Source organism: Jaculus jaculus, chromosome 19, assembly GCF_020740685.1.
Source record: "Jaculus jaculus isolate mJacJac1 chromosome 19, mJacJac1.mat.Y.cur, whole genome shotgun sequence".
NCBI lineage: Eukaryota > Metazoa > Chordata > Mammalia > Rodentia > Dipodidae > Jaculus > Jaculus jaculus.
Window position 1 is genome coordinate 44,372,665 of NC_059120.1, and position 15,261 is coordinate 44,387,925.

The following is a 15,261-nucleotide window of genomic DNA, read 5'->3' on the forward strand; positions in this document are numbered from 1 at the left end:
CGCGCCGGAGCCCGCTGGCGGCGCGGCCGAGCGCTCTGCGGTGCGGGGCGGTGGCTTAGTGGGATGGCAGATGAGGAGGAGGACCCCGCTGTGAGTGACCACCTCCGTCCCACCCCTCTCTCCCTGTCTCTCTCTCTTTTTTTTTTTTCTTCGCTCCCTCGGGGTCGGTCTTTCTTAATGCAGCCGCGGGAGTTTGGGGGCCCCGCCGAGCTTTCCTGTTCAGTTTTCATTTATCCGTGGGGCAGGACGTGCAGGAAGAGGAGAAAGGTGGCTCCTTGCCCTTTGCTTCGGGTCTGCATCTGCCAGACATCCTTTCACGTGGAGGGCGCTCAGAGTTTGTCAAGCTAGTACTTCAGAGCATTCATTAGGAACCAGCCGTCCAGCTGCTAGCAAGGCTGGGGGTAGTGGGAAAACAAGGCGCTGGAAATCAGTAAGCCTGGAACGCAAGTTCTAACCCCCACCCCTCCCTGAGCAAGTTAATTCTCTCTGAAAATGGGTTTTTCTTGCTGTAGAATAGAACTAAGGCTGATTTAAGGAAAGTTGTTAGCGCTGTATTTACAGTTTAGTAAATGACAGTTTTTTACTACTCCCGGGGAATAGACTTTAATTCAATTATCAAATCATTAACAAATTGTCTAGCAATAGGACAGTTCAGCTGACTAAAACAAAATCCAGAAACTATAAACATTAGAGCTCTTGCACATACAAGGAATGGAGTTAATTTAAATGTTAGGGACATTGTTGGGAGCCATTCCTGGGTGCCTTGGGCTAGCTTTTAAGGGCCCTTTGATGCTGAATTTTCATATTTATTTTATTTATTTGCAAGCAGAGAGAGAGAGAGAGGAGACAGACAGAATGGGCGCGCCAGGGCCTCTAGCCACTGCAGACGAACTCCAGATACATGCTCCCCCTTTTGCATATGGCTTGCATGGGTATTGGGAAATTGAACCTGGGTCCTTTGATTTTGCAGGCAAACGCCTTAACCCCTAAACCATCTCTTCAGCCCAGGTTTTTTTTGTTTTTGTTTTTGCCGAGGCTGACCTGGAATTCACTATGTAATCTCAGCCATGGCAATCCTCCTACCTCTGCCTCTGGAGTGCTGGAATTAAAGGCGTGTGCCACCACAGTGGGCTAGGTTTTGTTTTTTTGAGGTAGGGCTTCATTCTAGTCCAGGCTGATCTGGAATTCACTGCATAGTCTCAGGGTGGCCTCAAACCCACGGCAATCCTCCTACCTTTGCCTTTTGAGTGCTGGGATTAAAGGCATGGGCCACCACACCTGGCCTTCATAGTTTTTATTTATTTATTTATTTATTTTATTTATTATTTATTTTTTTTGGTTTTTCGAGGTAGGGTCTCACTCTAGCTTAGGCTGACCTGGAATTCACTATGTAGTCTCAGAGTGGCCTTGAACTCGTGGTGATCCTCCTACCTCTGCCTCCGGAGTGCTGGGATTAAAGGCGTGTGCCACCACGCCCGGCTATTTTATTTTATTTTTTAATGAGAGAGAGAGAAAGAATTGGTATGCTAGGGCCTGTAGCCACTGCAACTGAACTCCAGATGCATGCGCCCCCTTGTATGCATGTGTAACCTTATGGACTTGCACCACCTTGTGCAGCTGGCTTAGGTGGGATATGGAGAGTTGAATATGAGGCCTTAGGCTTTGCAGGCAAGCACCTTAACCATTAAGCCATCTCTCCAGTCCCCACTTTTTTGGGGAGGGTGATCAAGATAGGGCCTCATTCTAGCCTAGGCTGACCTGAAATTCACTATGTAGCTGCAGGGTAGCCTTGAACTCACACAAATCATCCTACCTCTACCTCCCAAGTGCTGGGATTAAAGGCGTGTGCCACCACGCCCGGCTTGCTGCTTGCTTTTTACACTGATGCTTTGAAAATGGAAAAGGGCCTGGGGTTGTAGCTCAGCTGTTGAGACCCCTGGTTAACATGTGTGATGTGGCCCTAGGTTTAATCACCAGACTGCAGAGAGAGAGGGAGGGAAAGAGAGAATGGAATATCAAATACAATACAGTCACTTGATTATTTCTGTGTATGTGTGTGTTTTGATTTCTAGTTTGAGGAGGAAAATGAAGAAATTGGAGGAGGTGCAGAAGGAGGACAGGGTAAAAGAAAGAGACTCTTTTCTAAAGAATGTAAGTTGTATTTCATAATGTTTTTGTTATGAAATGTTTTGGACATATACTTTTATAGTAGATTTATTGTTCTGGATATGTTTGCCGGTAGAAATAATATTCTCAAACTCACCTGTATGCTTGTCCTTTTGTTACTTTTTTAAAAAAATTTTATTAGCATTTTCCATGATTATAAAAAAAAATCCCATGGTAATTCCCTTCCTCCCCCCCTCCCCAAGCTTTCCCTTTTGACCTTTTGTTACTTTTATAGCAAGGTCTTCCTGTCTACGTACCCGGCTAGCCTAGGTACTTGCTGTGTAGCTCACTCTGTCTTCCAGCTTGTGACAGTCCTTGGGCATCAGCCTCTCAAGTATTGGTATTACAGGTGTACACCACCATGCCCAACATAATTGTCTAGCTTTTGAATCATGTATAACAATCCTGTATATGTGTACACACACACACACACACGATGAAATGTAACTACTTTTTTTTTGGGTAACAGGGTTGCATGTATCCTAGGCTGGCCTTGAACTCATGCAGCTAAGGATGCCTTTGAACTTTTTTTTTTTTTTTCCCCAAGGTAGGGTCTCACTCTAGCCCAGGCTGACCTGAAATTCACTATGTAGTCTCAGGATGGCCTCTTAACTTACAGCAGTCCTCTTACCTTGGCCTTCCAAGTGCTGGGATTAAGGCGTGCACCACCACACCTGGCTCTGAACTTCTTGTCTCCCTGCCTCTATTTCCCTGGTGCTGGTATTTCAGGTATATGTCACCATGCCCAGTTTATGTAGTGCTGGGGATTGAACCTCTCCAGAGCTTTTCTTTTTGAGGTAGGGTCTCACTCTGGTCCAGGCTGACCTGGAATTAACTATGTACTCTGAGGGTGGCCGTGAACTCAATGTGATCCTCCTACCTCTGCTCTCTGAGTGCTGGAATTGAAGGGGTACACCACCACGCCTGGCTTCCAGAGCTTTGTTTTTTAAAAATATATTTTTATTTATTTTTTATTTATTTGAGAGAAAGAGAGAATGGGCTCACCAGAGCTTCTAGCCACTGCAAACGAGCTCCAGGCTCCTGTGCCACCTTGTGCATCTGGTTTATGTGGGTCTTGAGGAATTGAACCTAGGTCCTTTGGCTTTACAGGCCAGTGTCTTAACCACTAAACCATCTTCCCAGCACTCTCCAGAGCTTTTTGGCATGCTATGAAAATATGCTACCAACTGATATCCATCCTCAATTCCTCCCCTTTTAAAATTTTATTTATTTGACAGAGAGAGAGAGAGAATGGATGCACAAACTCCAGATGCATGTGCCACCATGTGCATCTGGCTTACATGGGCCCTAGGGAATCATACCTGGGTCCTTTGGCATTCAAAGCAAGTGCCTTAACCAGTAAGCTATCTCTCCAGCCTATCCCCCCCCTTTTTTTTTTTGAGGTAGGGTCTCATTGTAGCTCAGGCTGACCTGGAATGTCTCAGGGTGGCCTTGAACTCACAGCAATCCTCCTACTTCTGCCTCGGGAGTGCGGGGCCTCTCCCCTTTTTTTTTGTGAAATAGGATCTCATGTAGTCCTTGACTGGCCTCTAACTCACAATGTGGCTGAGGATGACCTTAAACTCCTGCTGCTCTTGCCTCCACCATCACCTCTGTAGTGCTGTAAATTGGGGCTTTGAATTGAGACAATGAATAGGGCAGGAAGATGGTTGAGGTGTGAGGCATTACAGAGATTATAATGGGCTGATGTTTTTTTTTTTCCCTCAGTACACAGGGGACTCCCATTTTAGCAGCAAGAATGGATAGCTGCTTCTATTGCTCCTGATCATGCCAGCTCTCACAAGGCACCATGGGACTGTGCTTTCCTTGTCCAGGGTTCTTGGAGGGTATTTGTGGCTGAGAGCTCAGAGATCCAGCCACACAGTTTATGAGTGCCTGGATCAGACATGAGCACTAGTTCCTCAAAGCACTTTCCTTCTTCAGAAATGTTGAGCTTAGGCTGGGAACATAGGTGATTCAGTGGTTAAAGGTGCTTTCTAGCAAAACCTGTCAGCCTGGGTTCAATTCCCCAGCATCCATGAAAAGTTGGATGGGGCCAGATGTGGTGGCACACGCCTTTAATCCCTGTGCTTGGGAGACAAAGGTAGGAGAATTACCATGAGTTTGAGGCTACCCTGAGACTCCATAGTGAATTCCAGGTCAGCCTGGGCTAGAGTGAGACCCTACCTCAAAAACAAAACAAAACAAAAAAAGTTGGATTAAAAAAGTGGTCTGGTGTTTGTTTGGAGTGGTGTGTGCGTGTGCACACACATACACACATATGCAAATAAATAAAACTGAAAAAGTGTTGAGGTCTTGAAAGACAGGGAAATCTTAGGAATACAGATTAGATGGGGAAATGTAAAGAGGTATGGCAAGTAAGTAAAATGGGATCCTTAATAGGAACTTGAGGCAGAAATCTGGGTGCGTAGCTCAATGGTGTAGTATTTCCCTAGGATGTGCAAAGCCCTGGGTTTGATCCCCAATACTGGAAGAAAAATATTAGGAATTGGAACAGAAAATGGATATTAGTAGACAAACCAATACAATCTGATAAGGTACCAGTGTTAATTTCTTAGTTTTGATGACTATCTGTAGTTGTGTAAGATGTTCTGAGGGAAAGCTAGATATTGGCATATGGGAACACTGCTATTTTTACAACTTAACTGTAAGTCTAAAGTTAGATTTTTTTAAAGGCAATTTTTAAAAATAGAATTCAAAAAGAAATAAAAAACACAGGCTCCTGTGGTAGTTTTTCTCTGTATCTGGATGTAAAGTCTCTTTCTATTATAAACTCTATGGCTTCCTCTATCATGTGCTGCCTTCTAAGTTACCCTTTCATATCTTCCCTGGACTTGGCTTGTTTTCCTCTCTTTTGTTTCCAGGTAGGGTCTTGCTATAGCCCAGGGTGACCTGGAATTCTCTATGTACTCTCAGGCTGGCCTTGAACTCACAGCAATCCTCTTCTGGCTCCAGAGTGCAGGGATTAAAGGTGTGAGCCACCACAGCTGGTTCAGGGTTCAGGGTTTTTGTTTGTTTGTTTGTTTTGTTTTGTTTTGATTTTCAAGGTAAGGTTTCACTCTAACCCAGGCTGACCTGGAATTCACTATGTATTTCTTAAGGTGGCTTGAAATCACGGTGAATCCTCCTAACTCTGCCTCTCGAGTGCTGGGATGAAGGCATGCGCCACTATGCCCGGCTTCTGCTCAGTTTTTTTGTTTTTCTGAGGTAGGGTCTCACTCTAGTCCAGGCTGACCTGGAATTCACTCTGTAATCTCAGGGGGTCCTCGAACTCATAGTGATCCTCCTACCTCTGCCTTCCGAGTGCTAGGATTAAAGGCATGCGCCACCACGCCTGGCTCAGTTTTTGTTTCTACATAGAAATTATTCTTAAACTGGCTATGGTGGCTTATGTCTATAACTGGAACACTCAGGAGGCTGAGGCAGGAGGAGTTTTAAGTTTGAGGTCATATTGTCTGAAAAAACTACCCCCTGCCAGCTGGGCGTGGTGGCGCATGCCTTTAATCCACCACTCAGGAGGCAGAGGTAGGAGGATCACTGAGAGATCGAGGCCACCCTGAGACTAGAGTGAATTCCAGGTCAGCCTGAGCTAGACTGAGACCCTACCTCAGAAAAACAAACAAACAAAAAACCCCCAAAACAAAAACAAACAAAAAAAAACTACCCCTGCCAGGTCTTTAATCCCAGCATTCAGTAGGCAAAGGTAGGAGGTTTGCTGTGAGTTAAAGGCCAGCCTGTGACTACAGAGTAAACTTCAGGTCATTCTGTGGTAGAGTGAGACCCTACCTTGTAAAAGTAGAAACAACAAAAACTATAATAACATTTTTTTTTTTTTTGCTTATTTTTATTCATTTATTTGAGAGCTACAGAGAGAGAAAGGCAGATAGAGAATGGGTGCGCCAGGGCCTCCAGCCACTGCAAACGAACTCCAGATGTGTGTGCCCCTTGTGCATCTGGCTACTGTGGGTCCTGGGGAATCGAGCCTCAAACCAGGGTCCTCAGACTTCACAGGCAAGCGCTTAACTGCTAAGCCATCTCTCCAGCCCTATAACAACATATTTTAAAGGATTTATTAGTGTATTTACTTCTTCCTTTACAATTGTGATGCATTAAAAAATATTTATTTATTTATTTATGAGAGAGAGAATGGGTGCATTGGTGCCTTCTGCCACTGCAAATGAACTCCAGATGCATGTGCCACTTTGTGCATTTGGCTCTACGTGGGTACTGAGGAATTGAACCTGAGGTATCAGGCTTTAACCAAGCACCTTTATCTGGCTGAGCCATCTCTCCAGCTCTTGAATGTTCCTTTTTAAAAGAAAATGTTAGCCGGGTGTGGTGGCACACACCTTTAATCCCAGCACTCGGGAGGCAGAGGTAGGAGGATCACCATGAGTTCGAGGCCACCCTGAGACTCCATAGTGAATTTCAGGTCAGCCTGGGCTAGAGTGAGACTCTACCTCGAAAAACCAAAAATAAAAAATAAATAAAAAAGAAAAAAAGAAAATGTTACCCAGCTTGGTGGTATACATCTTTAATCCCAATACTCAGGAGGTAGAGGTAGGAAGATTGCTGTGAGTTCAAGGCCGCTCTGAGACTACATAGTGAATTCCAGGTCATCTTGGGCTAGGGCAAGACCCTACCTTGAAAGACCAAAAATAAAAAGGAAAATTAAATACAATGCATTGTACTTATACAATAAATTGTACCAGTCCTAAATGAATGAATAGCTTGATCAAATTTATCTAAGTATATTTACAATCGCTACTTAGATCAAGACAAAATCTTGAGGCAGGAGGATCAAGCATTCCAAGCCAGGCTGGCCTACATAGCGAAAACTTGTCTCAAACAAAACAGGATGGGCATGATGGCACACGTCTGTAATCTCAGAAGTGGAGGCAAGAGGATCAGGAATTCAAGGCCAGCCCTAGCTTCATAGGGAGGTTGAGGCCAGCCTGGGCTGCAGGAGATAATTGTTTCAAATCTCCCTGAAAGATAAAAGACATTCTAGCATTTGGTAGTATTTACATACCCCTTTAAAAAATCCAATCAAAGCCGGGTGTGGTGGCGCACGCCTTTAATCCCAGCACTCGGAGGCAGAGGTAGGAGAATCGCAGTGAGTTCGAGGCCACCCTGAGGCTCCATAGTGAATTCCAGGTAAGCCTGGGCTAGAGTGAGACCCTACCTCGAAAAAAAAAATTCAATCAAAGTTGTAATTATTTTGCTGAGGGTTTTTTTTTTTTTTTTTTGGCTTTCCCCCTCCCCCCCCCCCCCCCCCCCCCCGCCCCAGGCTGCTTTGGCGTGGTATCTACGTCACCATCTTAACCAGTAGTCAAAGTTGTAATTATGTCCATACACAGTCAATGGAGAAAGTTTCTCTGTATAATTTCAGGACTTCTTGAAGTTTGTGGACTAGCTGGAATAGACAGACTACTGGTTAAGAATCCTTATGGGCCAGGTGTGGTGCACACCTTTAATACCAGCACTTGGGAGGCAGAGGTAGGAGTATATCCATGAGTTCAAGGCCACCCTAAGACTACATAGCGAATTCCAGGTTAGTCTGGGATAAAGCAAGGCCCTACCTCAAAATAAATAAATACTTATGGGTCCCATTTATCCTGAACTACAAAGGTGTGTGCTAATATTGTGGGTCACAGAAAGTGCTGTGGAACCAGGGTGGCTGGCTTCCCATTCAGGGTTAATTTCTAGCTTTGTGACCTTCAGTAAATTGTTCTGTGCCTCAATCTCCTCACCCTTAGAATGGGGATAACAGTGGTGTCTAGCTCAAAGGACTGTTGTGAAGACTAAGTCAAGTACACATATGTAATTTACTAATATACCATAAAGCCTTAAAACAATACCTGGCTTATGGTGAGGGCTAAACGAGTTTCAGTATTTGCAGTTGTTTTTATAATGTGCATTGGAATTTTTCTTTTGCATATTTTATGGTTCCTTGAGATAAAGCCTGAAAGGCCTTTACTGACAGTTGCATTGATTTAGGAAATGTCAAGCTTCTCCTCCCCACCCCGACTTGGACCTGGACCTCACTCTGCACTCCCAGGCTGGCATAGAACTCACATCGATCCTCCCACCTCTGCCTCCTGAGTGCTGGAATTAAAGGTGGCGCCATATGCCAATGGGCAAGATTTTTTGTAGTAATCCCTCTGCCGTCTCCTTTGGAAGACCTTGTTTCCTCCTTACAAGGAGGCAATAGGCACATTCGCTCATGCCCATCTCCACTATTCTGAAATCAGAGAAAGTTCTTCTGCCTTCTGTTTTCCAGTGCCTCACGACCACACACACATCCCACTTCTAGGAAAGTCTGGCCTTGTCCTTGCCACAAGCCTTTATTACTCTTGACCTTGCCATAGAGTCTCCTAATAATTAAAGGTGTTCTGGGGGTTGTGGTGACTCCATGATAAAGACTGGGAAAAGAATATTCACGTTGGGGCTTAGTAGCTGGGAAGGAAGGAGAGTTTTCTTGGAACTAAGTGAAGACTGGTTAAAATTACACCAAGGTCTATAGTTGGAGAAAGAAATATAATTATGCTTTTAAACCATTTTCTATAATTCAGTTCACTTTTAGTTGATATGGAAAAGGTGCTGGTGAAATTGTTAGATCTGAACACGTACACGTGATTGTCCTTTCACAGTACGGTGCATGATGTATGGGTTTGGGGATGACCAGAATCCTTACACGGAGTCGGTGGATATTCTTGAAGATCTTGTCATAGAATTCATCACTGAAATGGTAAGATTGCTCATAACCTTCAGTTTGTGACTGGTTTTAGTAAATGAAAGACTAGATCTGAAATTCTAAGTTTTACATGCAACTAAAACTTTTGAAATAAGCTATCCACTTGAGCACCTATTTTGTGGAATTAATGTTTTTTATTTATATTGATGATGTAGATTATAAAAATGTATTCTACCACTCCTGAGTTTTGTTTTATGGTTATTATTATTATTGTTTTTTGAGGTAGGGTCTCACTCTAACCCAGGCTGACCTGGAATTCACTATTTAGTCTCAAGCTGGCCTCAAACTCACAGAGATCCTCCTACCTCCTGAGTGCTGGGATTAGAGGCGTGCCCCACCATGCCCAGCAGAGGGAAAGACAGAATAGGTAGGCCAGGGCCTCTAGCCATTGCAGATAAACTCCAGATACATGCACTACCTTGTGCATCTAGCGTTATGTGGGTACTGGGGAATTGAACTCTGTTTGTTAGTTAGGCTTTGCAGGTAAGCGCTTTAACTGCTGAACCATTTCTCCAGCCCGAGTTTAATTTTTTTTTTTTTTCAATTTTTAGGTTTTTTTTTTTAAGGAAGATTTATTTATTTATTTTCCTTTTTTTTTTGAGGCAAGCCCAAAAGACGCATTTTTTAAAAAAAGATTTTTTTTTGTTTATTTATTTGAAAGCATCAGAGAAAGAGAGAGAGTAAACGTTCCAGGTACATGTGCCACCTTGTACATCTGGTTTATGTGAGTCTTTGGGAAATTGAGCCTCGAACTGGGCTCCCTTAGGCTTTACAGGCAAGTGTTTAACCGCTAAGCCATCTCTCCAGCCCCGTTTTTGTTTTTTTGAGATAGGGTTTCACATTAGCCCAGGCTGACCTGGAACTCACTATGTAGTCTCAAGGTGGCCTCAGACTCATGGAGATTCTCTTACCTCTGCCTCCCCAATGCTGGGAGCACCACCACACTTGGCTTCAGACTGGCATTTTTTATTTTTTTTTAAATATTTTATTTAGGGCCTGGAGAGATGGCTTGGTGGTTAAGGTTCTTGCCTGCGAAGCCTAAGGACCCAGGTTTGAATCTCTAAGATCCCATGTAAGCCAGACACACAAGGAGGTGATTCGTCTGGAGTTTGTTTGCAGTGGCTAGAGGTCCTGGTGTGCCCATTCTGTCCCTTTTATTCTCTCTAACAAATAAAATAAAATGAATGTTCTAGGGCCTCCAGCCACTGCAAACAAACTCCAGACACATCATCACCTTGTGCATCTGGCTTACATGGGTCCTGCGGAACTGAACCAAGGTCCTTTTGGCTTTGCAGGCAAATGCCTTAACTGCTAAGCCATCTCTCCAGACCCTGGCTTTTTTTTTTTTAAATGAGAGAGAGAGAGAATTGGAGTACCAGAACCTCCAGCCACTGTAACCGAACTCCAGATGCATGTGCTCCCTGTGCATGTGCCCCCTGTGTGTGCCTGTGCCCCCCGTGTGCCTGTGCCCCCCGTGTGCCTGTGCCCCCCGTGTGCATGTGCCCCCGTGTGCATGTGCCCCCCCGTGTGCATGTGCCCCCCGTGTGCATGTGCCCCCCGTGTGCCTGTGCCCCCCGTGTGCATGTGCCCCCCGTGTGCCTGTGCCCCCCGTGTGCCTGTGCCCCCTGTGTGTGCCTGTGCCCCCTGTGTGTGCCTGTGACCCCCGTGTGCATGTGCCCCCCGTGTGCATGTGCTCCCCGAGTGCATGTGCCCCCCGTGTGCCTGTGCCCCCCGTGTGCCTGTGCCCCCCGTGTGCATGTGCCCCCCGTGTGTGCCTGTGCCCCCCGTGTGCCTGTGCTCCCCGAGTGCCTGTGCCCCCCGAGTGTGCATGTGCCCCTCGTGTGCATGTGCCCCCCGTGTGCCTGTGCCCCCCGAGTGCATGTGCCCCCCGTGTGCATGTGCCCCCCGTGTGCATGTGCCCCCCGTGTGCCTGTGCCCCCTGTGTGTGCCTGTGCCCCCTGTGTGTGCCTGTGCCCCCCGTGTGCATGTGCCCCCCGTGTGCCTGTGTGCCTGTGCCCCCCGTGTGCCTGTGCCCCCTGTGTGTGCCTGTGCCCCCCGTGTGCATGTGCCCCCCGTGTGCATGTGCCCCCGTGTGCCTGTGCCCCCTGTGTGCCTGTGCCCCCCGTGTGCATGTGCCCCCCGTGTGCCTGTGCCCCCTGTGTGTGCCTGTGCCCCCCGTGTGCATGTGCCCCCCGTGTGCATGTGCCCGCTGTGTGTGCCTGTGCCCCCCGTGTGCATGTGCCCCGTGTGTGCCTGTGCCCCCCGTGTGCGCCTGTGCCCCCCGTGTGCCTGTGCCCCCGTGTGCCTGTGCCCCCTGTGTGCCTGTGCCCCCCGTGTGCATGTGCCCCCGTGTGCCTGTGCCCCCTGTGTGTGCCTGTGCCCCCCGTGTGCATGTGCCCCCCGTGTGCATGTGCCCCCGTGTGCCTGTGCCCCCCGTGTGCCTGTGCCCCCCGTGTGCATGTGCCCCCCGTGTGCCTGTGCCCCCTGTGTGTGCCTGTGCCCCCTGTGTGTGCCTGTGCCCCCTGTGTGTGCCTGTGCCCCCCGTGTGCATGTGCCCCCTGTGTGTGCCTGTGCCCCCCGTGTGCATGTGCCCCGTGTGTGCCTGTGCCCCCCGTGTGCGCCTGTGCCCCCCGTGTGCCTGTGCCCCCCGTGTGCATGTGCCCCCCGTGTGCCTGTGCCCCCCCGTGTGCCTGTGCCCCCCCGTGTGCCTGTGCCCCCCGTGTGCCTGTGCCCCCCGTGTGCATGTGCCCCCCGTGTGCATGTGCCCCCCGTGTGCATGTGCCCCCCGTGTGCCTGTGCCCCCCGTGTGCGCCTGTGCCCCCCGTGTGCGCCTGTGCCCCCCGTGTGCGCCTGTGCCCCCCGTGTGCCTGTGCCCCCCGTGTGCATGTGCCCCCCGTGTGCATGTGCCCCCCCGTGTGCATGTGCCCCCCCGTGTGCATGTGCCCCCCCGTGTGCATGTGCCCCCCGTGTGCATGTGCCCCCCCGTGTGCATGTGCCCCCCCGTGTGCATGTGCCCCCCCGTGTGCATGTGCCCCCCCGTGTGCATGTGCCCCCCCCGTGTGCATGTGCCCCCCGTGTGCATGTGCCCCCCGTGTGCATGTGCCCCCCGTGTGCATGTGCCCCCCCGTGTGCATGTGCCCCCCGTGTGCATGTGCCCCCCCGTGTGCATGTGCCCCCCGTGTGCATGTGCCCCCCGTGTGCATGTGCTCCGTTGCCCACTTGTGTCACTGTGCGTCTGACTTACATGGGACCTGGAGAGTTGAACATGGGTCTTTAGGCTTTGTAGGCAAGCGCTTTAACCACTAAGCCATCTCTCTTGCCCTATTTTGCCGTTTTTTTTAATATGTGAGAGAGACCGAGGAGGGAGAGAGAGGGAACTGGCACACCAGGGCCTCCAGCCACTGCACTTGAATTCCAGATGCATGTACCCCCTTGTGTACATGAATCACCTTGTGCATCTGGCTTACGTGGGTACTGGGGAATTGAACTTGGGTCCTTAGGCATTGCAAGCAAGCACCTTAACTGCTAAGCCATCTCCCCAACCCTTATTTTTTTTTATCATTTATTATTATTTTTATTGTTTGTTTGTTTGTTTTTCAAGGTAGGGTTCACTTCAGCCCAGGCTGACCTGGAAACACTGTGTAGTCTTAGGCTGGTCTTGAACTCACCTCAGTCTCTTACTTTGGCCTCCAAAGTGCTGGGATTAAAGGCATGCACCACCACACCCAGCACGCCAGCATTTAATAGTAAATTAAAACCACAAATTATTCAATTAAAAAAAATTTTTTTTTAATTTATTTATTTGAGAGCGACAGACACAGAGAGAAAGACAGATAGAGGGAGAGAGAGAGAATGGGCGCGCCAGGGCTTCCAGCTTCTGCAAACGAACTCCAGACGCGTGCGCCCCTTGTGCATCTGGCTAACGTGGGACTTGGGGAACCGAGCCTCGAACCGGGGTCCTTAGGCTTCACAGGCATGCGCTTAACCGCTAAGCCATCTCTCCAGCCCAATTTTTAAAAATTTTTTATGTTTCTTTCTAATAGACTCACAAGGCAATGTCAATTGGAAGACAAGGTCGTGTTCAAGTTGAAGATATTGTCTTCTTGATTCGAAAGGACCCAAGGAAGTTTGCTAGAGTTAAAGACTTACTAACTATGAATGAAGAACTGAAACGGGCTAGAAAAGCATTTGATGAAGCGAACTATGGATCCTGACACCTTTTGTACTTTCTGAAATGTCATTCTTATCTATGGAAACAGTATCTTGTTGCTGTATGCCTTCTACAGTCATGTCCTGATAGCTAGGCAAGTAAATGAAAGATGGGGAAATAGGAAGTTTTCAAAGCCTTTGTTTTCATGTCTTCAGCATTAGGGTGGTCCTTTCATTGCCTGCCCTCAAATGACCGTATTTTAATGACATACGCTAAAGCATTGTGAACCACGCAGTATCATCTGGCTTTGACACTCTCAGGTGGGCGGCAGTGTTTTATGTCTTGGGCGTATTTGTGCCATGCAAGCTATACTGCAGATGCTCAGTGTGTGAAATCTAAATGTCCTATTGACCTTGTGACAGCTGAGCCGTGTGCTTCATGCATTCAGAAGTCCTAGACAATGATGGTCTGAGAGGTTATTAAAGATGGCAAAGTGGTTGGTTTTTCTTTTAAGGTTGTGACATAAGAAACTAAATTTTGGTAGGAATATTTGTTTTAGAAGATATTTTGTTTTAATATTCTTTTCTAAATAATACAAGAATGATTTCTTCCTCTTTTTTATAACTAAAGATTTTATCCAATGCTTCTATGTTGAAAGGGTTTTAAGATTTAAAACCTTTCTAGGCTTATATCATATGATTTGTTAAGTTTTAAAAGATCTCATTTTCCCAGATGACATTAATCCTTCTAAAAATAAATGCTTTCAGTAGCAGAAATGGCAGTGCTTAAAAAACTGATGCCAGGATAAGTATTTGGGCTATTTTATTATAGTACTTGTTCACTGTCAGAATGTGTACTTGATTAAAACCATATGTGACAATACAAACTACTTTTGTATAAGGCTTTGTGTGCATTTAGATAATTGCATTAAGTTATTGTATTTAATGTATCATGAGGATTAAAATTGAATTTAAAGAGATCACTGAATGGCGAAACAACTGTTTGGTGCTGCTTATCATGTATAAATCAGTACTTGGCAAATTACTACTAAATTGATAAGAGGAATAAAGAATGAAGAATTAAACACAGTAATACTTGAGTTTATGATTTATAACCCCCTGGATATTATATTAATTATTTCTATCATAATAATTGTAGTTGCTTAATCTTGCTGAAACTCTTTTTTTTTTTTTTTTTTTTAATTCAAGACAGCAAGAGAGGGAGGGAGAGAACTGGCATGCCAGGACCTCCAACCACTGTAATTGAACTCCAGACATGTGTGCCACCTAGTGCACGTGTGTGACCTTGAGCACTTGTGTCACCCAGTGCACGTGTGTGACCTTGAGCGCTTGTGTCACCCTGCATCTGGTTTACATGGGAGCTGAAGAGTTGAACATGGGCCCTTCGCCTTAGCAGGCCAGTGCCTTAACCGCTATGCTATCTCTCCAGCCCCCTTCTTCTGTTGTTTTTATAGTTTGTTTGTTTGTTTTGTTTTTCGAGGTAGGGTTTCACTCTAGCCCAGGCTGACCTAGAATTCACTATGTAGTCTCAGGGTGGCCTCGAACTCACAGTAATCCTCATACCTCTGCCTCCCGAGTACTGGGATTAAAGGCATGTGCCACCACGCCCAGCTATAGTTTTTTTTTTTTTTTTAAATTATTTATTTATTTATTTATTTAAATTTTTTTTTTTGAGGTAGAGTCTTAATCTAGCTCAGACCTGCAATTCACTTTGCAGTCCCAGGGTGACCTCAAACTCACAGTGATCCTCTTACCTTTGCCTCCCATGTGCTGGGATTAAAGGCGTGTATCACCATGCCTGGCTTGTCTTATTTTTATAATATACCTGAGTTGATAATAAGAAGGGTAATAATAAAAGTTGATAATAAAGAGTGAGAAGAAGGGCATTTTGAGATAGGGCCTCATGTAGGCCAGGCTGGCCTTGAACTCGCAAGATAGCTAAAGATACTTAAACTGATTGTATAACTGGGTTGATCTTTTATTTTTTTTGTTTTTGGTTTTTCGAGGTAGGGTCTCACTCTATCCCGGGCTGACCTGGAATTCACTGGAGTCTCAGGGTGGCCTCAAACTCATGGCGATCCTCCTGCCTCTGCTTCCGAAGTGCTGGGATTAAAGGTGTGCACCACCATGCCCAGCTCTTAAGGTTT

General features: G+C 46.6%; 1 protein-coding gene and 1 long non-coding RNA gene across 2 annotated transcripts in view; one reads left to right on the forward strand and one right to left on the reverse strand.

Annotated features, from left to right (window-relative positions):
- Window positions 1-14,186, forward strand: Taf13 (TATA-box binding protein associated factor 13). Its single transcript, XM_004659053.2, has 4 exons — window positions 1-90; window positions 2,073-2,151; window positions 8,841-8,938; window positions 12,988-14,186. The coding sequence occupies exons 1-4, from the start codon at window positions 64-66 to the stop codon at window positions 13,156-13,158; spliced, it is 375 nt and encodes a 124-aa protein (XP_004659110.1). The 5' UTR covers window positions 1-63; the 3' UTR covers window positions 13,159-14,186.
- LOC123456022 overlaps window positions 6,177-15,261 on the reverse strand; it is a 22,240-nt gene continuing 13,155 nt past the window's right edge. Inside the window, exon 3 of the long non-coding RNA XR_006634281.1 lies at window positions 6,177-6,232. This is a non-coding gene — a long non-coding RNA (uncharacterized LOC123456022). The remainder of the gene's footprint in view (window positions 6,233-15,261) is intronic.

Excerpts from the sequence above, each read along its gene's own strand:
- Taf13 (XM_004659053.2), top strand. The coding sequence starts at position 64 with ATGGCAGATGAGGAGGAGGACCCCGCT. Across the intron at positions 91-2,072 it reads ATGAGGAGGAGGACCCCGCT|TTTGAGGAGGAAAATGAAGA; the intron begins GTGAGTGACCAC and ends TTTGATTTCTAG. Across the intron at positions 8,939-12,987 it reads TAGAATTCATCACTGAAATG|ACTCACAAGGCAATGTCAAT; the intron begins GTAAGATTGCTC and ends TCTTTCTAATAG.